The 22970-nt window shown below is 41.2% G+C and overlaps 1 protein-coding gene across 4 annotated transcripts in view; it reads right to left on the bottom strand.

The window, feature by feature from the left end:
• Elmo1 (engulfment and cell motility 1) overlaps positions 1-22970 on the bottom strand; it is a 557509-nt gene that overhangs the window by 317765 nt on the left and 216774 nt on the right. For all 4 annotated transcript variants that reach the window (XM_021722279.3, XM_078039850.1, XM_005319199.5 and 1 more), the window contains 2 exons: positions 21379-21501; positions 19430-19561 (listed from right to left, as the gene is read on the bottom strand). In XM_021722279.3, the coding sequence (XP_021577954.1) occupies positions 19430-19561; positions 21379-21501 (255 nt within the window). The remainder of the gene's footprint in view (positions 1-19429; positions 19562-21378; positions 21502-22970) is intronic.

Here is a 22970-nt window from a genome sequence, read left to right as displayed (position 1 = left end):
TGACTAATAAGCACAAGAAAAGATGCTGCATATATAGCATCTAGTGTACATACCCATATATATATGAATATAAACTAGACAATAAAAAGAAAGGAAGCATTGAAGCACCATGCAACATGCATAAGCCTTGAAAACATTATGCTAAGTGAATGAATCCAAGCAACAAAAGATCACATAGGATTTCATTCATATGAAGTATCTGAAATAGACCAATTTATAGAGACAGGCAGTTGGTATACCAGTGGTTGCCTAGGGCTGTGGGAATGAGCAGATTGGGGGTGACAGCCACGGGGTCATATTGATATCCTAAAATGATTTTGGAGAGGGCTGCCAACTGTGTGAATATACTAGAGCATTGACCCATACACTTCAAATGAGTGAATTTTATGAGGTGTGAATTTTATATCAATGAAACTTTAAAAATCTAAGAATTATTTTCTCACTTTTTAAAATTTTTTAAATTGATTAAACAAAACTGCCTCAACTCAATAAAACTCAACCCATTCTTCTAATAATATATTTTACTTTTAGCACCCTGCATTCAATAACTTGGTTTACTATCAATATTACTATAATGGGTTTTCTTTTACTGGTCATCTAGTCCAAGGACATTGTGATTGTTAAAAATGATGACAGCACAGGTAAACTGTATTACTATAAATACACAGTTGTGAATGCACCAAAAAAAAAAATGAGACAATTTAACTTTCAATTAAATGAAAAAGTGCCTTGGCTAATTTATAGGCTGACTAAACACTGTTAAGTGCTTGAAATCATAGTGACTAAGAGAGAAGAATTTAAAAAAAAAAAAAAAGCAGAAGCTCATTCCTCAAAGGAATGCTCTGAGAATTAAGTTTCCGGAAATTTCTATCCCAGTTCCAAGTTGGGTGTCTATACAGCCTGGTTAGCTAATGTCAGAGGGTCTTCTCAGTCTAATCCTTCCACCACGTTGTAATGAGTAGATTAAGACCACTCAGGAAGAGTGAGCCAACAGGGCTTTGGAGCTCTGCTTCCCAAGGATATTGCTGAGATGTGTTCACACAGACCTGGACTGATCTATGAACCTTAGTTAAATGAGGCAAAGCTCGTAACCATTTATTCAAAGGGAGGAAAGTGCTTAACATTAAGACAGATTTTGTTCTTTTAAGAAAGACAAATTCACTAGCCAGTGGGGGCAGAGAGGAAAAAAAAAAAATAAGCACTTCCTAACAGCAAGAGAAGACTATACTAGGGAAATGGGAAACATGGCCATGATTCAGAGAAAAGACGTCTTCAGAGATTTTTTTTTAACTATAAAATTGGTAAGTCAAAAGAAAGCCTTCAGAATGACTGAGGGTTCAGTCTCATGATCACTTTCTAAGACTAATGGAGGATACACTGTCACCATGGTCCTTTTGGAAAATTTTGCAATATGCATTAAAATCCTTAAAAAAAAAATCCAGAGGATAGCTAAGTCTTGTTAGGGATGGGAGTACAGAATGCTTGGGGGAAGTGGGCACAGTAATCAACTCTGTGGCTTACCCTTCTACTAGAAGCTTCTATGAGAATATGCATAAAGCACAGGGCTTGTCATTAGGGTAGTTTAGCTCATGTATTTTTGAGATTTTCATTAAGTTTATGACAATCTCTCTATGGTTTGGACAAAGTTTGAATGTGCCTGAACCCTGAACCTAAAGAAAAATGAGTCTCCATGGATGTGCCATTATTCAAGAAAGACGTGGTGGGGTTCACAGGGCCCTGAGGACAGAGAGGATCTATGAGCACTGTGGTCAGATGATATAAGGATGAAACAGCTGCTCTCAAGGGCATTAGGTGTCCATTGTGGTCATTCAAAGAGCTGATCTTCAGTCTCTACATGGAATCAGACAGCTACCTAGATCAGTAATAAACTCCCCAAAGAATGAAAAGACATATTTCCAGGGAAGAATTCAGGAAATCTTGCCTAATACTGTTGCTAAAAATTTTAAAAAGAAAATAAGATAAATGGCAGAAGATTTTTGTGGTAGGAATCAAGTACATATGCATCAAGTTATCTGATTTATAAAACACATGTAAGACCCAAGTCACAATACGGAATGACATATTCTCATTCTACATTTTTATTTGGGAAGGGGCACATTGCCAGATTGGATTTTATGGATTAACTGGAATGTCAGCCTGAAGAAGAACTTGGGCATGTATTTCTGTGATTAGAATTTTGCACTGTGAATCTTTCTATGACCACACTGGACCATCAGATACCTGGAGATGACTTTATGGTTTGTCCTTCACCTACATAAAACAGGAACGATGATATTTATCAGAAATTTTTGTGGCAGACAGAAGAGCAGAAAAGATCAATAGGGCAGACACAAGAGCAGAAAATATCAATAATATTTATAAGCTACAATTCAAGTGATAAAAAGCCTGCAGATGCATAAAATAAACATTATGCTAATGATAGACTATTGATCATAAAAAATTATTTTCTCAAGGGCAACACCTTGTATATGTTCTGCAGGCTGCATGGATGATAGTCTCAGATGGATACTACATAATAGTAATAATTATATTTACTAACCCCAAGATTAATGGGGAGAGCACACTTCTCAATATGCTTTCCACAAGGGAAGGATTTTTTTTAATCATAGTTTTGCACCTGAGACATGAAAAAGAGAAAGCCATTCATAATACTGTGTCAGATAAAGCTAAGCACATTCTCAGATGGCATAATAAACTCCCCTCTTCCAAGTTTTCCCTTAGAAATCTCATAAATAAAATTCAGTTTGAATTTTTTAAAAAAACCTATCTGATCATGTTTTAGTAAAGGAACAATTATTTCTAGAAGCTTAGAATATATCTGGATAACATCTGTAAAGATATACCAAAACTACAAAAATGTTTTATTTATATGTAGATGAGAATGGCTGATTTTCATCTAAATCATTTTAGTTATTTACATTTCTAAATCCTACTCATTAAGCACATCCTGCTTTCAGAATTAAAATACTTAATTTAAAATGCAAACAAGAATTAGAATAGTTAATTAAAAACACAAAGAGAAATTAGAAGTAGTTAGAAAGAAATATGAACAAAAATCCCATCTTTTGGAAAGCAGGAAGAATAATTTAAAAATAAAAACCAGAAATAAGGGAAATAAAAAAATAGGAGTTTCACCAAGGTTCTTACATTTTTTATCCAAATTAAGAAAATAACACTAAATATAGACAAATAGTTAAATACATATGTTCATGGAAGTCTTTTTATGTAATGAAAAATTCCCTGAATATTCAGGGAGATGCTTAAATAAATTAGGGTCCAACCATTTAATGAAATGCTATCCAGCCCCTGCACCTGTATCAAGGTTTATTGATGATTTATGGGAATTTTGGAAAATCAAACATTAAGAGCTCAGTCCCAGCTATGTAAAGAATAAGGATCTTTACAGAAAACGGATCCAGGGAAAATTGTTCATCAGTACCACTGTTTTGCCTTCAGAAGTGGGATTTTTATGAGTGGGTTTGTGTGTATGTGTGTGTGTGTGTGTGTGTGTTTATTTTGCTTTTTTTCATAATTTCCTCTCCAAAGCTTTCCCCTACTAGGAATGTACAACATTGTTGAGCCGAAAGAAATACTGGTGAAAATTTAAAATCCATGGTTTAAACATATGGAAACAAAACAAAACATTGCAGATGTGTGCTCAGATTCCAAGAGGGAATTGTTGTGAGGGATGTGAAGAATCTGACCTGAGAGTTACTATCTATCTTGTGAAAACTGCTGAGGATCTGAGGATTTCCCAAGCGCTTTGACTGTGTTGTCTGCTTGATTTCTTCAGGAGGAAAATAAAGAAAGTCTGCCAGAAGGGAGGCTCTGGAAACTCAAAACCCCTGGACCAGACCAGACAGGGGCCACAGGGCCAAACCCACATCCTGATGTTAATCCAGCCACAGCGCCCCCTGGTGGTCTGTGCTTTCATAAGGCTCACATTGTCACAGAAATCTCTTCTAAATTCGAGATAATTTTTTCTAATAGGCAAACCAAGTGGACCAAAAAACAAAAACAAACAAATGAAAAATTAAACTCTGTGATGTAAACAACAATGAAGGATGGAGAGACAGGGGAGTAGACAGTAGGACTAAGGATATATATCCTGTGATCAGAGAATGAAGGACGCAGAGCCTGGGGACAGATGCACCCAGGGCAGCTCCCTGCAGGGCCAGGAGCTAGAGGGGGAGCCCCCTTTTTAACTGGCAGTCTTAGGCAGCATCCTTACTCATACTTGGCCCTAAAATAGACAGTGCCATATACACAGTGCTGACTCACTAGGAACCACTAGAAATAGGAGTGGGCCAAGGGCTTTTTATAGTTTGTTTCCTAGCTCTTACAAACAAATCCAAGTCCTGTGTTACAGGCTACGCACTTCCAATTACCCCTCACTGTCACCTTCTGCCCCGCTGGCAGATGGGCCACACATGCACACACACACACACACACACACACACACACACACACACCCCTGTGCACACACACAACCTGTGAAACTGTTTCAACATACACCTTGAGTACTCTACGTTGTCCTCTCAGAGTACCTTCACTGTGAAGTCCCACATCTCCAAGGTGTGCACACAACAAAGTCAGAAACATTATGCACAAAAGGTCAAATTATCTTTTTGGAAATGGTGGATTGACAGGGAATTTTTTTTTCCTTTTTTTACAACTGGGGTCTTAAGCTAGAGGCACTTTATCACCGAGCTATATCCCCAGTTCTTTATATTTTGAGGCAGGGTCTTGCTAAGTTGTTGAGGGTCTAAGTTGCCCAGGTTGGCCTTGAACTTGTGATCCTCCTGCCTCAGCTTCCAGACTTGCTGAGATTACAGGCATGGCCCCTGCACCTGCCCCTGTTTTTTTGCATTTACCTGTCCAGAAACCCTTCAAGTTTCTAATTGATTCACACCAGATGGCACCCTATGATCTGACCTCGGCCCCATCTATACCTCTGAAACAATTTTCTCAAAGGTCTCCCCTTTGGTGCCTTCTCCAAATGCGGCAGACGTTCTTTGGTTCTCATCTACTCTTTCCCCCTGCTGTATCCAACACACTCTGACTAGTTTCTGTGACCACAGTTCCCCTGGGGGCCTAGCTGAAATCAGCTTTCTCCATGGCTTTGCCTTTTCCTCCTTCCTGAATGCTGTTGTTGGCCATCCCCAGCACAGGTGCCTCTAACCTCGCTGTGTTTCTATACACTCTCTGCTGTAGCCAACTGTGTGGCCTAGGGCTGTTTCACCAACTTGTCCCTCTGTGTGAATCCATGACGTTGGCACTTCTGGCTCCCCAAGGCTCTGGCTTCACCAGGAAAGTTCTCAAAACATCCTAGGATTTGAGGGGTGAAGAAGGGAGTCTCACGCCTCATGTATGGGTCTTACATATTGACTGGGGGTCCCAGATGATTCTCTTTCTCTCCTCTCCAAACAGTTTCTTTTTCTTTAAAATAAGATCATGAAAAACTGGCCGAATTATTGTCCACACTGAGCAAATGTTAGGTGCAAACTGTTATTATTATTTTTAATGGTCTTCTGGATGTCTCCAAGTGCAAGTCTCATCAAAAATCCAAATGGCTCATGTCTTCGTATATTTGGGTTGCTATAATGAAATATTTTAGACTGGGTGATTTATAAGCCACAGAAATTTAGTTCTCACAATTCTGGAGTCTGAGAAGTCCAAGATCAGCAGATTCAGGGTCTAGAGGGGGCTGCTCTGCTTCCAAGATGGCACCTTGAACACAAAGTCCTCACATGGTGGAAGGGTAAACAAGCTTCCTCTGGCCTCTTTCATAAGAACATTAATCATCTTCCAAAGGCCTTACTTCTAAATACTCACTTCTTTAGGGACTAGGTTCAATATATGAATTTGAGGTACACATTCAGACCATAGTATCCTATATCCAGAAAGGAATAAGTCATTTCCTTACCAAAGATGTTTCCTACATGCATGGTTTAGATATGCCATGCCCCGCAAAAGCTCATGTGTGAGGTAGTGCATGAAAGTTTAGAGGTAAGTAATTGGATTATGAGAGCCTCAACCGAATCAGTGCATTAATCCTCTGATAGGGATTAACTGGGTGGTGACATTAAGCAGGTAGAGTGTGGCTGGAGGAGGTGGGTCATTGGGGGTATGACTTTGAGGTGCATATTTTGTCCATGGTGAGAAGAGGCTCTCTCTCTCTCTCTCTCTCTCTGCTTCCCAGTATAACGTCTCCTCAGCTGCTCTTCCAACCACAATGTTCTGCCACACTCTTCCAACCACAATGTTCTTCCTTACCTTAGGTCCCAAGGAATGGAGTTGGCCAACTATGAACTGGAAACTCTGAAACCATGAGCCCCAAAATAAACTTTTCCTCCTAAAATTGATCTTTTCAGGTGTTTTGGTCACAGCAGCAAAATAGCTGACTAAAACAGTGCAGAAAGAGCAACCCTGGCCATGTAAGTTGTCCTACATTACACTCAATCAGTTACCAAGCCCCAATACTTAACACCTTGTGTTTTTCCTTCTGTCCCTATAGTCCCTATTTCTAGTTCTGTCCAACACTACATCAACCCTTTTCCAATTTTCTACCATCTTCTTTATATTACTGCTGAAGTTAAATCCTTAGCTTTAGCCATAGTAACTCAAAATCATCTCCAAATCTAAAATTATCAAATATCATCCAAACATCCCAGCATGCTACAGTCTTCCATGACCTGGCTCCAATGAGCACCCACTGAAGGAAATTTCATATCCTTTAAACTTCTGCTCCTTGTTCCCTACCCTGGCACTCCTTTCTCCTCCCTGGCTTACTCATATCCAAAGAGAGATTTTGAGGTTCATTTCCATCATACACTCCACTGGAGAATTTCATGGACTCCCTGAACATATTCTTCTTCGTATTCTCATCTTCATATTCCTCATATGGAATTTCAAAAGCTCTTTAAAGTCTACCTGTAATTTTCCCATGATATATATCGACTTCTACCTGTTATCCCAGATGCGCACACACAGGTAAATGTGTCTCCCTTCTTGAATGGTGGAGCCATTACTTGACTGACTGACTCATTTAACATGCACTCACCATCTGTCTATCCAATATCAGGAATGGTTCTAGGAGCAAGGGATTCAGTGGTGTGCAAAGTAGATGAGGTCCTACTGACTAAAGGGATCATAAGTAACAACAGTGTAAGGTGACATATGTTGAAACTGGGGTGGCGGGGGTGGGGGTTGGACCTGGAGCTAGGGAAGCTCCAGGTGGACTTACCCACAAGAATTAACAATGGAACCAAGAACTGTAGAGGAGAGAAGAGACTTCTAGCAGAGGGAACAGCATGCATGGAAGTTTAGAGTGTCGTGGAGTTCACAAATAGTAAGTCCCATGAAGACCTTAGGTCCCCCCCCCATTCATCTTTTCATTTGTCCAGTGCCTTAAATGTCATAAATAATGTAAGTATTGATTACATTAAAAAGACTCAATTCGTGAGTCTCTGATTTTTAGACTAGATTAAACTCCAATGGGACCCTATTCCACTGCATGATCCACTGTCAAGATGACTTACAGATGACCAGTGGGGATGCCACTCTTCAGTGATCCACTCAGGCCAGACAACTGAAGCCCACTGCCCTCTCATCTACACATCAGATACCTGCTGAGGATCCTCAGCATGCCCAGCCAGCTGAGGTGGGCTTCCCTCAATGAGCAGCTGCACAACTCAAAATGCTCTCCCAGGAGAAGGGACAAGTGTGCTCCACCATACAGCTTTCTCTCCACGAGGGCTGCTGGCCTGGCTCTTCTCCTAACAGATCTGCTCCCAAACATGCTCTCTGTGGAGGATCACTCTGGACCAGCCATCAAATTGTGGGGGGCCTTCTTCATCCTGGTCCCTTTTCTTTTTCCCTAATGCTGACAAGGAATACCTACAGTGGGAAGGTGAGAAAGACCTTCCAGAGAGCAAAGGAGGAAAGGTCTTAGCATATGACACGTCCCATAAACACAAGAGAGGGCTGGGGAGTCAGAGAATCCACATCAAAGTTACTAACTTCAGACTTGTTGCAAAAATATTCAGGCCAATTTCTAGGTTATCCTGGACCAGGTTACCATGGACTAGGGCTGGGTTATCATTTCCAGGTTTCAAAACCTCAACCATCAGAGCACTTGCCTCCCTTCATTCCCTTGTCTACACGGCAAGGTGAACAAGGTGTGATAAAGAAAGCGTCTCTGAGGGGAAGAGGCTCCAAACCAGGAGGAAGAAGGAGGAGGTCACAGAAACCTTGAAGTCCGGTGAAATTCAAACCAGTGAAAACCAGAACGGCAGAGGCAAACCAGACAGACAGCCCAAACCATCCTCCCTGTTTTACCTGCATGACCTCCATGAGACCTTCCAGCTAGCATTTCACTCTTCCTGGAGTGGCAGGACAGCACAGCCTAGAGGCCAAGCCAGATGGGAAACCCGAGCCTGGCAGGAACGGAGCCAGATGCTGGCAACTGCCACTTGCCTGCCACACGCCTGTGGGAAGGTTTTCCAGCACCCTGGGAAACTGGAAGTGACACCGTTTCCAGTGACAAGTAAGCACTACTCTGCTTTCTGCCCCCAGACAAGGACGTGGCCAAGATCCCATTGGCTTTAGTTTAAAAACCTTCTGCACTGAGTCCCCGAAGGAGAAGCCAGCAGGTGGCTGGTGCAGGGTCTTCAATAATGCCCTGACAACCTGGGCATGACAAGGTCACAGTGAAACAAGCACTTGGGGTTTCCTCAAGGACTCCAAGGGAAGGGGAGGGTCCTCAGAAACCCCTTAGAGCACCTTACGCCACAAACAAGCCACACCCAGGTATGTTCTCTTCCTCTATTTTACCATCTGTCTTCCATTCTAGCAGCTTCAGCTAAACAACTTGAGAATGAAAAGGAAGTCTGTCCATGTGTCCTCGTCCTGCCTCCACACTGCAGTCTCTGGGGCAGGTTATTAACCTGTTGAAACTGTTAAAGTCACATTTTCTTCAACTCTGAAGTAGGAATTATAGGAACTGTGCTTTGCAGCTTGTGGAGATGAAGTGAGGTGGGAACCATCTGACCCAGGTCCCCCAAAGCACCCCAAACACTATTGGTGCTGGGGTGGCTGCAGCTGTTCACTTAACCAGTGTGAAACCAATGAAACCCCACTGGACCACCTACAGATGATCTATTCTCAGCAGGCTAACCAGCTTGGTAATGCAAACATTCCAAGAGAAGAGGCAAGAATACCAAGAAATCAAAGGTTAGCATGCACCTCTTGTGTTCTTAACTATGTTGTCCCCGGCACCATCTGGGGGTCACTTTGAAAGTTAGTAGGTTTGCAGGAATGCATGGAAAATTCCACCTGCATCTCTCCCTCTTCTTTAAAATGAATAAGAACAGAGAGTGAGATGCCTGCACGGGGACAGTTCTTATATAACCATGCGATTCTCAAATTGGTTCTGTCCCTTCCCATTGGAAAGGTTTTGACAGTCTTCCTACACAGACAAAATGCCATCCCCAGAATTAGAATCCCACGCCACGGAGCCAGCTCCCGATGTATAAATTGCTTCCTCTCAGACACGAAACATGTCCGAGTCTGGACATCGGCTCACACCTTCTCTCCCAATGTCCACACATACCAAATTCAGAGCTATGAAGGACACCTTGACAAATGGTGACCATTTGGAAAAAGGAGAAAATGAAATAAAATAAATTGCAATTTCACAGTGTTTCAGGGAAAAGATAAAAAGAGAAGGCACAACGAGAAGTTCAAGTCCAGCTGTTCAAGACTGTCAAATTCAAGGTCCACTGGAAGCCAGGGACTGTATGATGGCTCTCTAATCTCTGCCCTCCTGTCTGCACCCCAGAATACCCAGTACTATGCTCAGGGGGTGCTCCCAGGGCAAAATCACCAGCCCAAGCAACTATATAGCAAAACGTAACAGGTAGAGGTGCTCGGTGATCATAACAATTCACTGTAGGTGCCAGAACCCCTTAACTGCTCATCCTAGGATCACCTGCCTAGGTCTGAGGCATTTGCTTTTAAAAGGATATAGTGGGTGAAATCATAGAATTAAAAAGTGCTTCCTGTTGCAGAAAGAAAAATTTGTTTTCTATAGACTGTGGTTTTGAGCCTTAACTACTTTTGAAAATCCTCCTGAAAGCAAGCACCTCTGATAAACTGAATCAATAAGGACATACTTAGCAAATTGCTTACATGATAGTTCCTGGGTAGCAAAAGTGTAGAGAAAAAAAAATCGAAATAACTTCTTTCTTTAGAGGTTTTGTGAGGGGTCCTACCCTGCTAAGCACTTTTATGAAGATTCCCTAGTTCACAGATTTGAAGATGTGTCAGCCCGCCCAGGGTTAGCTCTGATGTCGAAGCCCTGTGTTTCTATTTTGTGACCCAGCTGGTTACGGTCAAAATGGAAGACTACTCTAGTTATCCAGCAGAAACAGTGCAGGCCCCTGACTCATTTCATTTATCAGATCCAAGTGGCAATGTCAATATTAAGAATGCTGTCAGGTTTCTAAGAAATTGACATCTACTAACTCATTAATCTCCAAAAAAAAAAAAAAGCCTAAATAAAAACTAGTGCCATATCCAATTTACTAATGAGTCATTAAAACATTAGATAAGGGCTGGAGCTGGGGCTCAATGGTAGCACACTTGCCTGGCATGTGTGAGGGACTGGCTTCAATTTTCAGCACCATATATAAATAAATAAATAATAAATAAAGGTCAATCAACAAATAATTTAAAAAAAAAACTAGATAAATTGCACAAGGTCACACAATTAATGAGCAATGAAGCCAAGATGCAAAATCTGGACTCCAGTGTCAGAGGCTACTGCAGCCATAAAAGCTCTGCTTTATTTCTGTCAAGTAAAACCAGCGTGCTTATGCTTCACTAATCCTCAGGTTTCCTTGCCCTTTCCCCCCATGCATCACCTTCGCATCTTCTGGATAATGATTTTTGCTCTAAAGTCCCATATACAAAGAAAAGATACCAAGAAGATTTGTATGATTCTCTAAGAAGTGAATAACTGACCCTAATGATAAATTGCCTCCTTTTCCACAGCTGTGCTATAAAGGGGACAGAACCTTTGTGGATTTTAAGCTAAAATGTAAAGAAGAAGTTTTAAGCAGGGAGACGTTCTTCTGGACCTTTTAAAATCACCCAACATAGAAGCTTAAGTATTCCCCCTTCTCCAGCCCATCAGGGCTGCTCCCTCTAAAGCATCATCTGGCTGCTCAAGTAAGTGCATTTTCTCACAACGCCCTCTCGTGGCCAAAAAGCAAATCTGCCTCTAGCAGCAGATAAATGAATGTCCCTCCTAGGTTTCAGCAAGGGGGTGGGGGGGGGGGCTGCTAAATAGGAAAGCAGCTGGGGAAACCAGGAGTGGAAGAAATCTGTCTCCTCACCCCATCTTCAAAAACTATCCCTGAGAAATTCTGTCGAGAGTTAAAATTAATTTCAGTGAAAAATACTAGGAGACTGAGACTAGTATTGTCACAACAATGTGTGATAATTCATTTGTTTTTAAAAGTTTCCCTTTAAAAAATATCAAAACATTCTAAAGATATAATGATTCACGTGTCCTCTGTTCAGAGGGCATCCAATGCAGGTGGTGGGTGCTTCTAAAATGAAATCTTAGGATGGCTCAGTGCTCTTTCCTATTGGGATAGGAAGAAGGGAATGACAAACTACACATGCAAAGTCACCAAACAGATGGAAATGGCAATGACAACACAGGTCCTGCAAGAAAAAGAAAAATGGGACTCTTGACATCAGACAGTGACAGAGGACACTGTTAGAGTTGCCCCTACAAGCCATCCTGGACCAGTTTGGGACATCATTTCCCAATGCAGCCAGGAAGCAAAGATGGATTAGGAAAGAAAAGACCTACAAGTACTTCTGGTCTCTCTCTCCCCTATCTGCCCCCATCCATCTCCAGGAATTATGATGATACCAAGCCAAAGTGGAGCTGGCTCTGCAAGACCTTGAGCATCAGTGTGAAGAGCCCACTGGGCAGTAGCCCTGGGCAGCAATGCACTACACTGGGTTTGATGACAGGAAATAAAGCTGGACATCAGTTCTTCTCGGGTTCTTCAGGAGAATTTTCCAGTGCTGTTGGTATTTATTTATTTATTTATTTATTTATTTTTCCTGCTTGTGCAATTAAAACGTTTGATTTAGTCTCTGCAGGTGAATTAAGCACAAAGACAGTGTGTGCCATGTTCTGTATGATTTCACCACAAAAATCCAAAACAAGACCACACCAGAGTTGATCCTGAAAAGAAAAGGCAGAAGTTTGGTGGCCTTCTCTTCACCTATAACTGTCACCTGCCAATCAGTGAGGTGAACAACAAAACTGCCTAAACCACTGGGGGCCACAGAGGCTGGGTTACAGGCTTTTATGCCCCACGACAGAACTTCCATGAACAGCATAAGGGGAAACAATTATAGTAAGACACAAGAGAAATGTGTGCTGGATCAACAGCTCATGCACCATGATGGATTTGGAGCCCTCTGAAGAGGCTCTGAGGCCCCCTGACTCACTCCATCCTACAGCTCACAAGCAGGGCTCACAAGCAGGGCTGCAATTTACCCAGGAATTGCTGCCAGAGTTCAGGGCGCTTGCTCTGAGCGGATAGTTGTGCATTGGCGCCACCTCGTGGTTCACTAGGGAATCTACTGACTAGTTCAAGTCGACGTTACTTCCATGAAGCAAGACACTGCCTAGAAATGATTAAAACGGGAATCTGCAGCATTTCAGATGGATAAAGAGGATATCTAAGCAGAGAAAAACATTAATTAGGCAGGTAATGTAAGATCTGGTTCCCCCCCCCAATAAAATAGGCCCACACAGTGTCTGCCTGTGAGTTCACCTGGCATGATCCATAAATAGGTCCTGGTCCCTGATCACCCCTTCAGTTGGTGGGAACTTTCTGGGGCTGATGTTCTTGCTAGCACTGGCCATAGCCTCCCTGAAGAACACCCAGGGATCTCCTTAATTCTATGTAGCTAAAATTTACAGGATTTTAGTAAATATGGGTTTAAAACATATATGTATGGTCCTGCTTTCACGATCTGTTGTATATGGGAAATATCTGTAACTCAGTGAAAAGCAAATATGTTTGGTGCATATTACTATCCCAATTATCAAATCATTCACATCCCTATGTGATACAATTTACAAAAACTTGCTTTAGTCTGTGCCTAGAGATGCTTTGTTGCAAACAGAGGGGATGAACATCACAGCCATTAGGTAAATGTCACAATTTAATTTCTCTGATCCCTACTAAAGTGTTCTGGATTATTAATGTTGTGCCTGTACTCCAAGGGACAGAATCACATTCTCAGTGACCAAACTTTATGTCCATATCCTGTTGAGCACAATGCCATAATGTAAGACAGATTCATTAGAGACTGAATTCTCTACCTAGAATAAATTTAATGATAATTCATGAGATTTCAGGGACATTGTATTTTAGTATAGAAGCAATTTAAGGCAGCCTGTCATTTTAAAATAAATGAATCAAGTCATAGTAAGTTATAACGCTCTCCCCATGAATTCCTTCTCTGTCCCGCATAGTGTTATGTGATAGGCAGAAATTTTTTATTGTGTCCTTTTCACCTCGGTACAAACCATTTAGCAGCAGGCTTCCTCTTGCCCAGTAGTTACTCAGGGATTTCCAAGTATAGTAGATCCTCCTTATTAGTAGTAGTTACATTCTATAAAGTTCTAGCAAGCCCTAAATTCACAAATACTGAACCTCTGCTCCTAGGAGTAACATAGAACAAGGACCCTTTGAAACCTTGCTCACAAAACTTTTGTCAACTGGTCAGTAGTATATGTGCTAGTCAGTTTTCCATTGCTGTGACAAAACACCTCAGGTGCAACAACTTAAAAGTGGAAAGAGTTATTTTGGATCATGGTTTTGGAGGTTTCAGTCCATGATTGCTTGATCCCATCACTATGGGCTTGTGCTGAAGCAGAACATAATTGTGGGGAACATGTGGCGCAATAGAGTTGCTCACCTCATGGTGGCCAGAAGGGAGAGTTTGGGATAGGAGAGAGGGACAAGAGGCATCATTCTCATACACAACCCCAGTGACCTACCTCCTCCAATAAGGCTATACCCGCTACAGTTTGTCCTATCCACTAGGGACCAGCCCTCCAACACCTGAATCTTTGGGGGACCTTCTCAATCCAACTATTAGCAGTATATATATTTTTCTTTTATCTGTGTTTCTATTTTAAGGCATCTTATTTAATATGTATTATTGACTCCACTACATTCAACTTGAAGCCAACAGCATTTTAATGGATGCCTGAAGGAAGTTTTCTAATGCATGCATATTTGTATTTTCTGCATAAAACAGAGAAAATATTTAATATCCTAAGTGCACCCTCCAGCCCTGTTGCATTTAGGAACCCCTGACTGCACTTCAACACCAAGACACTTTAAACAGCAACACTTACCAATGCAAAGAAGAGAAATGGGGAAAACGTGGCCCTAGATAGACCACAAAAGGAGACTCATTTACAGTAGGTGAGCTGAAACAAAAGGCAGACCACTGCCCTGTTGTTCTGTTCAACGGGGAAAACAGCCACTGGACAACTCACAAGAATAATCTCCAAAACACCTTGAATATTGTTTGGACGTTACTAGCAAATTTTAGTGAATGGGGAATTTCTAAGTATGGAATCCATGAAGAGCAGGGACTGACAGTATATTTCCAACTCTTTTGAATTTATGACTCTCTATGATCTATCCCTCACTCCTAAAGCCAACTCTACGTCTGTCTCTCTGGAGGCAACGTAAACACTAGCTGAACGGAACAACCCCGGTTTCTCAAGCACACAGTGTTCTTTCATCTTTCACAGCTATTCTGTACCCCACATCTTCTCATCACCCTCCTGGGACAACCTATTACTCCCACATTTCCCTAGCCCATCTGTCACAGTGTCATGGGACTCTGGGCGCTTTTCCAGTAATTTGAATAATAATCACAACATCCTAATTATTAGAGCTCATTTCATGGACTGTTTACTATGCACCCAAGCACTGCTCTCAACAATTTACAAGTAAGAACTTAACCTGCACAACTTATTGACAGAGATCATTAGTATCCTCCATCAGAAAAGAAAACGGAACTGAAAATATCAAGTACCTTGCTCAAGTCACTCAGCAGAGGAGTAGGAGCCTCAGAAAGGGATGTGGGCCACCCGAATTGGAGCCTAAGCTGAATCACGGTGCTGCGCTCTCACAGTAACTGCTAAATCTAGGAGCACTAAGATGAAGATGCTTCTTTCAGCAGTATGGGGACAGGGATGGAAATAGAGGAAGGAATACAGAAATACACAGTTCACTCCATACCTTACCATTGGCACCCAAGAAGAAAATATTCTAATGACAGCAAGCACTGTGTGTGGAATTATATCTGTGTACTATGCATAATTATCTTTTATCACATAAGAAGGTAGAAATCCTCTTAAAAATTAGAAGAACATGAATCTTAATTCTGAAATAAGATTTTTATCATTACCCATTATCTTTTCTACCTTCACATCTCAGTTGTTTTTTTTTTTCCTTAAAGATAAACCTGAACAAATTAAGGAGAATGTTTATAAAACTTCATAGGTTAAAGCACATCGTATGGTTTAGAAACAATTTCTTCAAAAAAAAAAAAAAGATAAAGAGTGTATGTTGTCCTCAGTGAAGTTAAATAAAAGGGTTGGGTGCGGTGGTGCACACCTGTAATCCCAGTGGCTCAGGAGGCTGAGGCAGGAGGATCATGAGTTCAAAGCCAGCCTCAGCAACAACGAGGCACTAGGTAACTCAGTGAGACCCTGTCTCTAAATAAAATACAAAATAGGTCTGGAGATGTGGCTCAGTGGTTGAGTTACTGTGGTTGAGTTACCCTGAGTTTAATTCCCGTTACCAAAAAAAAAAATCAGGTATTTTTCTGTGTCTTGTAGAATCATACAAACATTTAATCACTTTGGATTGAGATTTTGGAGTTATTTTATCAGAAAAATCTGTTCCATAGTGACACTGTGCTGAGAAGGAATGAGAGGCCCATCTGCCTTCTCAAAGATATTGCGGTTCATTATCCGTTAACAAACTGTTCTTTCTGCCTTGTTGGAAAACTCAAAAACATGCCTTTGACTACCATAATGTGATTTCCCAAAAAGGAAGGAAGGGAAACACCATGGCTAACTACACCCTGGATTCCAAGCGCCATGCTAATCACCAAATGATGGCCTGGCAGGGCCCTCCAGCAACCTTGAAATAGAAAAGTCACTGTCCATCTTCACAGCTGAGGAAACTGATGCCACACAAGTATTTTCCCTCAGAAGTAGGGAAACTTACATTAAAATCTAGAGCCACCCCTTCCTACCTCCAGGACTACAAAGACATCCTTTAACACTTCCTAGCTGTTGCCTAACTTGGAAGAAATGAAATAAAAAATTCAGTTCATCTTATGGATTAAATTTTTCTTCAGAGAGATTCAAAATATCATTCAAGCCTCAAATTTCTCCTTCAAGTTCAGTGAGGAGTGTAAAGGGAAGACGACATTTCTTTTGGGAACACAGAGATAATTCTGTACAGAGTGCTAACTCCGCCTAGAGTCTGCAGCCAGCTTGCAGTGTTGCAAAACGGCCTCTAGGTGGTGCAATGAGCCCGTGAGTCCCTGGACAGGGGCTCATTTATTTCTGCCATTATTCAAAAGTGAAAATACCAGCTTGTCAAAGTGGTTGGCTCACTTCCAGCACAGAAATCATTACTCAACAGTCTTTCCAACTTCTAGACTCTCTGATGCAAGACCATGGCCTGGGAGGAGCTGTAGGGGAAGATCTAAAAATTTAAACTAAGAAGAAACCACAGGGAAAAATAATAATAATAAAGGAAACCAATACTCTTTTTGTTATTCTCTGTTTGAGGTTTTCTTTTTCCCTAAAATAACTTTTCAGGTCCTTGGGAAGGGGACTCATCAATTCTGAAGGCCTTAACATCACAATAAATTGACTTTCAGCAGGGGAAAAAAAATGCTTCATTAAGTACTCATAAAGCAGAGCACTCACCAGACACAGAAAATGAAAACTGAGATAAACCCACAGCAGAAGTGTAGAAGGAATTAGCAATAATGTAAAGACAGATGGAGCTACATTGAGAAAAATTACTCCCATGTTGGCTCATGGAATAGGCTGGAGATTTTATATAAAAACAGAGTCCTGCCCCCCTTACTATATAACCTTCAGAGGGCCCAGAGCCTGGAATAATTCCAGTTCTACTCACTGCTCATTCCCCAAACTTAATCTCTCCTCTGTCCCTTTGCACTATGCACTCTGCTACCCCCAAACCATCAAGACTTGGGGCAGGGGCACAAGGCTGTCCTGCCTCCAGGTAATTTATGGAAAGAGCTCAGCATCTGCATTTTCCACATAATTCAAAAGAAATCCAGGCAGTGACAGAAAGATGATAAAATTGCAGCAATACACGGGTACCAGGCTCTGGGCCAGAAAGGGGTAGCAGAATCAGTCAGGAGTATGTTTGAAATGCACACACCATAATCTCATCCTAAGTCTGATATGACTTAAGGGTAAGGCAAGAGGCTAGGGTATTTTGCCAAATCTCTCAAGTGATATGGATATGTCCTGCACAGCACAGGAAAGTAAAATTAGAAAGAACTGGAAGGGAGGCAGAAGGCAAGTGTTGTCCACCTTCCCTGGGGTATATCTTTGGGAAACTGCTCTTCTTACTCTAAGTAAAAACAGGACCTTGATCATCAACACACACCAGGTATAGGAAATTCTCACCTGGTCCATCAATCCTGACTCTTTCTGCTGAAAGTTTTAAAATTCAATTCACTAAGAGATCAAATGTTGAATGTCAAGGTCAAAATACAGGATATGATGGTGTAAAAATTCTGTCAGAATACCTTTTTAAAGCAAGTTCCAAAGCTGAATACATTGCCAACAAATATTCTTATTAGAAAAGACAAGTTGAAACTAACATTATAAAAATGGTAACTTAGATTATTTTTCTAAGTTTAAAAGACATTATTGAAGAGGGATTGAAATATATATATATATATATATATATATATATATATATATATATATATATATATATGTCAGTGTGACCCACTGTTAGTTAATGTATAAATTACAGGATGTTAATGGATAGTAATGAGGCAATATCAAAAGTATCAAAAATATCTACCATAGATAATTATAGCTCCACAAATTTATACTAATAAATGTGATCATAGATGTGCATAAATATTGGGCTGCAAAAATGTTAGAGATTTAATGAAAGTTATTAATAGTTTTCAAACACTGAATCAGTAAAAGAGCTTACTTAGTTAAATCAACTTCAGTACATTTAAATTAAAATAAATAAATAAATATTTCAATAATGAAAAACACCTATTATCTGAAACGAAAGTATTTTTAATTAAAAATTTCGAAGAAAATTCAAAAACATTGTGAATTTTAAAGAAAATTCCTATAGAAGACAAGTCCTCCCAAGTAACATATAAAGTACCAGACTACTTTTGTTAAATGTAAACATTAACATATGTATACAATACATACATACACATAGTGTACATGTTAGTATATATTAACACCCGAGTATGTGTACATGTATATATACAGGTATAATTTTGTCCAAGAAAGAGTATTTAAAATTTTAAAAAAAAAGTACCTAGTTATTTCTAATCACTGAAGCCAAAATCTCATTCATGTCATTTTTTTTATGGAACTTAAAAAACCCAAATTTATACCTGCAAAATTTGAGCTTACCTGAAGGACACCCTGAAACTGATGGTGATAGGGTAAGAACAGACTACAAGTGGATATAACAACAGACTACACTCTGAACAAGTTGTGTTCTAATTTGCAAACTGAGAAATAAAATCGAGGAGTCAACCTATTAGCATCTGTGGCAAGATAAACCTTTCAGGAAGATATAAAGTGTATGAAACTTATCATGATTAAATTTCAGAAATTTTCAATTTGATTTTTGATACAAAATCCATGTACATAAGTAATGCAATCACTGACCCAATGACATGGCCTCTCCCACCATTGCCAGCATACAGCATGTAACTCAAACAGAACCTCAAGCATCTTGTAAAGCAGATTTCAGGGAGATGAGATGCAATCCGGGCTAACTACTCTTGGTTACACTTAATCAGAACTGAATAAACAAAGGCAGTATTAGTCACACTTGTGCAAGTTATTCCATTTCACTGCAGCCAGAGGACTTTCATGTGATCCTGTTTAAACCAGCTAAACATCTGGAAATGTGGAAACTATTCTGTAAAGTACAAGAGGACCACACGCCTGATGCGGCTGAGGTCAGCCACGGGGAGGCTGGAAGGAGAGAGAGCTTACTGGAGACGGCTTACTTACAATGAAGCCAAGTTTTTTATAATCCCGAGTGTACATGGACTTGCGCTTCTCCATGCTGCCGCTGCTGTTGTTAGGCTCAGACTCGGCATCAAAAGCAATTCTTCGAAGTTCAAATATGATGTCTCTTTGAGCCTAAAGGAGTTAGGGAGGGGAGAAAAAAGAGGGAGGGAAAGCTGCTTTCATTGTGTGATGTGACACAACTACCTCTTTCCCCAGAGTCCAAATGAATCACTGCATTCAGGAAAAAGAAAAACAGATAAAAGACAACCAATGCTCGAAGTTAGGGCTTTGCTGACTTCTCTTCCTCCTGCCACTCTCCCTGATGGTTAGCCTGGGCCGTATTCCACAATTCTTCTTGCAGCCAACTCATTTGGAGGGCTAATATCAGTTGCCCAGGACTGTCCTACGTGAGACCCCCAATGTGGTGGAAGGGATGTGACTGGAAAAGATAAAGTTGAGAGAACCTGGGAGCACTGCACTGTTAGAGAGGCACACAGGTTCAGGGACAGTACTCAAGTTACAAGGGACCCCTACAGAACGATTTTATGGACTCTAACATGTCACTAAAACAAATGAGCCAAAAGGAAGAAACAACCCCAGTGTCCATCCATGGATGAGTGGATAAAGCACAGGTCCAACAGATGGACAGTGGTGGCATATTATTCAGTCACAGAAAGGGACAAAATTCTTACACAGGTGACAATGTGGATGAACCCAAGATATTTTTTGCCAAATGAAATAAGACACAAAATGACAAATATTTTCTAATTCCATTTCTACGAGCTTCCTAAAGTAGTCAAACTTCTAGAAACAGAAAGTGGCATAGGGTTACCAGGGGCTGAGGGGGAGAGGGCAGTTGGGCAGTTATTGTTTAATGGGCACAGAAATTCAGTTCTGCAAGATGGTGATGAATCGTGGTGATGTTTTCACAGCAATGGGAATGAGCTTCATGCTAGTGAACCGTACACTTAAAAAATGGATAAGATGATAAATGTTAGGTTAAGTATTTTTATCATAACAACAAAAAAATTTCATAAAAAAAGGAGAATTTGGAAACAAGGAGCATTGCTCCATTATTAGGACGCACTGCTCTCCATCACTAGAATTGGTAAGATGACAGTCTCATCTCCCTGGGATGATTACACTTGGCCTTGCCAAAAATGTGCAGCACGGTCACTGGCCTCTCTTAGCCTCCTCCATCATTCTTAATCGCATGGCCTTGTGCCATGAATGAAGTGTTGCAGCAGCCACACACTCCACACATGCAGCCCACATCTGCAACAGATCAGGCCCTCACATGCCAATAATGAGTGTTTTCCTCTCCAAAGCTGCAGCACAGCTTAAGTTGAAAATGTGCTACAGAGGGGCAGGCTTCCCAGCTGTTTCCTCTCACTCTACTCTCACACAGTAAAGTTCCCCCAAAAGCTTCTGGATGGAGACAGAATCTTTCATGGAAACAACCAAAGACTTAGCAGGGAGTTAGAGCAAAGAGCCAACTAACAAAACTGCCAGCCCCAAAAATCGGGTTTATTTAACACAGGACTAACCACTGGCATTGATCATCGGAGAAAGGAAATTACTTCCAATTTGCAGAATCAGTATCACACAGAACTATCCTTGGCCCTGGTCATCTGGGAACTTGATCCCAAAGTTATCACTATCTAAGGTACGGTGGCCAAGGGCCAAGGTCTGAGGCCATGGACAGCAAGCTCTCCTATCTAAAAGAGGAAGAACATGGATGTGTTCAGGGCCTAATGGAAGAATCCATTTATTTTATTCTCTGATCCCAGGTTCACCTAAATTTTGAAGTCATACCACCAAGTTTGAGAGGGTAATAAGTCGATCATATGATCATCTTAAACTCCTGGTTTCAGGGTAGCTCCAGAGAAGACTTTTAATGACACCTCCTTCCCCTCATGTGCTCTCACTGCTGTCTGCTGGGCACCCACCTGGTCCTGGGGGTCCATCTTGGTCATCATCCTGTCTTCCAGGAGGTTGAAGGTGAGCACTTGGAGAACATAGAGCTGGTGGGCCATCTCATTGTTAATGGCTCGCTGCGCTCGGATGACATGCTAGAGAGATGGTTCACAAATGACACTTTTAAATAACAAAGAATAAGTAAAAATAAATAAATAAATAAATAAATAAATAAAGGTTAACCCTTGTCGTTACCCCAAGTAGAACTTGAACAGTGTTTATTTTGGATGCACAAGGGATGGAGAATTACGGAACCACCTCTCACAAGAAAATCAGGGCACACATAATCTCAGAGCTTTCCTTGACATTGTGGGGCCCAGTAAGGTTCCTGATCTTGAGGCCAAAAAGTCTGGAAAAGACCTACTGTGTGCAGAAGCTCCTGGATGAAGGGAGAAAGGTACTTCAAGAAAAGATGTACCTGAGATGAGTGACTGGAGGATACCTCTGAGTATGCTGCAAGGGACCAGCAGCACCCACCTATCACAAGAACCTTATGGTCATCTCACCCCAGGACGGCCTCTCCCAGGTTTTCCCACTTCTGATGCGGGGGTAAGTTTGAGAAGCAACACACAACAGCAAAATATTCATCTGATTTGTAGTGAACTCACTGTGGGAACTCCACAAGCCCCACTTCCATTCCTGGTGTAGTCTGCAAATGCTGCTTCATTTTTTTTTTAACAGTTATTAGTTAATAATTAAATGAAAAGTGAAATGACATTTCTTTATAGAAACAAGACTAAAAGCAGGACAAACATAAAAGGGGTGGCAGGAAGTTGGACGCATGGGGCTTTGCTTCCACCGCAGCTCATACAACAGCCAGGTCTAATGTGTATCCTTTTCCGAGAGACCTTGGCTATACTTTGAAAATGCCGAATGACCAGTCACAGTGGCAAAACACTATTCAGATCCACGATTTTGAATGCAATAGACCCAGCCAGGCTCTGCTATCTGCAAGAGAGCTTGGTCTTGGCACCCCCTGTTGCTACCAGTAGATAGCTGGCAACTCACTTCCAAGTGACCCTTCAGTAAATGTCAGAGGTCCCCAACATGAAAAAAAAAATTATCAGATAATTAACCACTTTCTCTAGCCTCATGTACTCCTTTCTCAGAGAGTCATGGTAAAGGCTCTTGCTCACACTCTGGGTTCTCAGGGTGCTGCCTGGCTACCTCCTTACCTGGCACGCACCATGTCCCCACATGGGCTGTGAACATGACATTGAAGCGGCCTGCTAAAAATGGAGGAGAGGGAGAAGAATGAGGGAGAGAAGGACAAGGAGGAGGAAGAGAAGAGGGAGGAGGATGTAATTCAAATGGCTGAACCAAAATTATGGGAGGGGAGAAGCTGGAGGATGGAAGGTAGGGGGTGGGGTGTCACACTCCATATCCTTCATTCTCCAAAAGGGAATGGTAACTTGTACAACTTTAGTGCCCCAAATGTATGGGCATCCATTTTACTAAAATCTCCCAGACCTCTGCACTTCAACTTGCTGTCAGAGAGTAGAAACCTTAAACTTCCAGCTATGGACATTTCATAAAAGAAGTGACTCTGAAGCCAATTATCTTT

This window comes from Ictidomys tridecemlineatus, chromosome 2 (assembly GCF_052094955.1).
Source record: "Ictidomys tridecemlineatus isolate mIctTri1 chromosome 2, mIctTri1.hap1, whole genome shotgun sequence".
NCBI classification, from domain to species: domain Eukaryota; kingdom Metazoa; phylum Chordata; class Mammalia; order Rodentia; family Sciuridae; genus Ictidomys; species Ictidomys tridecemlineatus.
The sequence above is the reverse complement of the archived record's forward strand: the minus strand, read 5'-3'. Positions and strand labels throughout refer to the sequence as shown.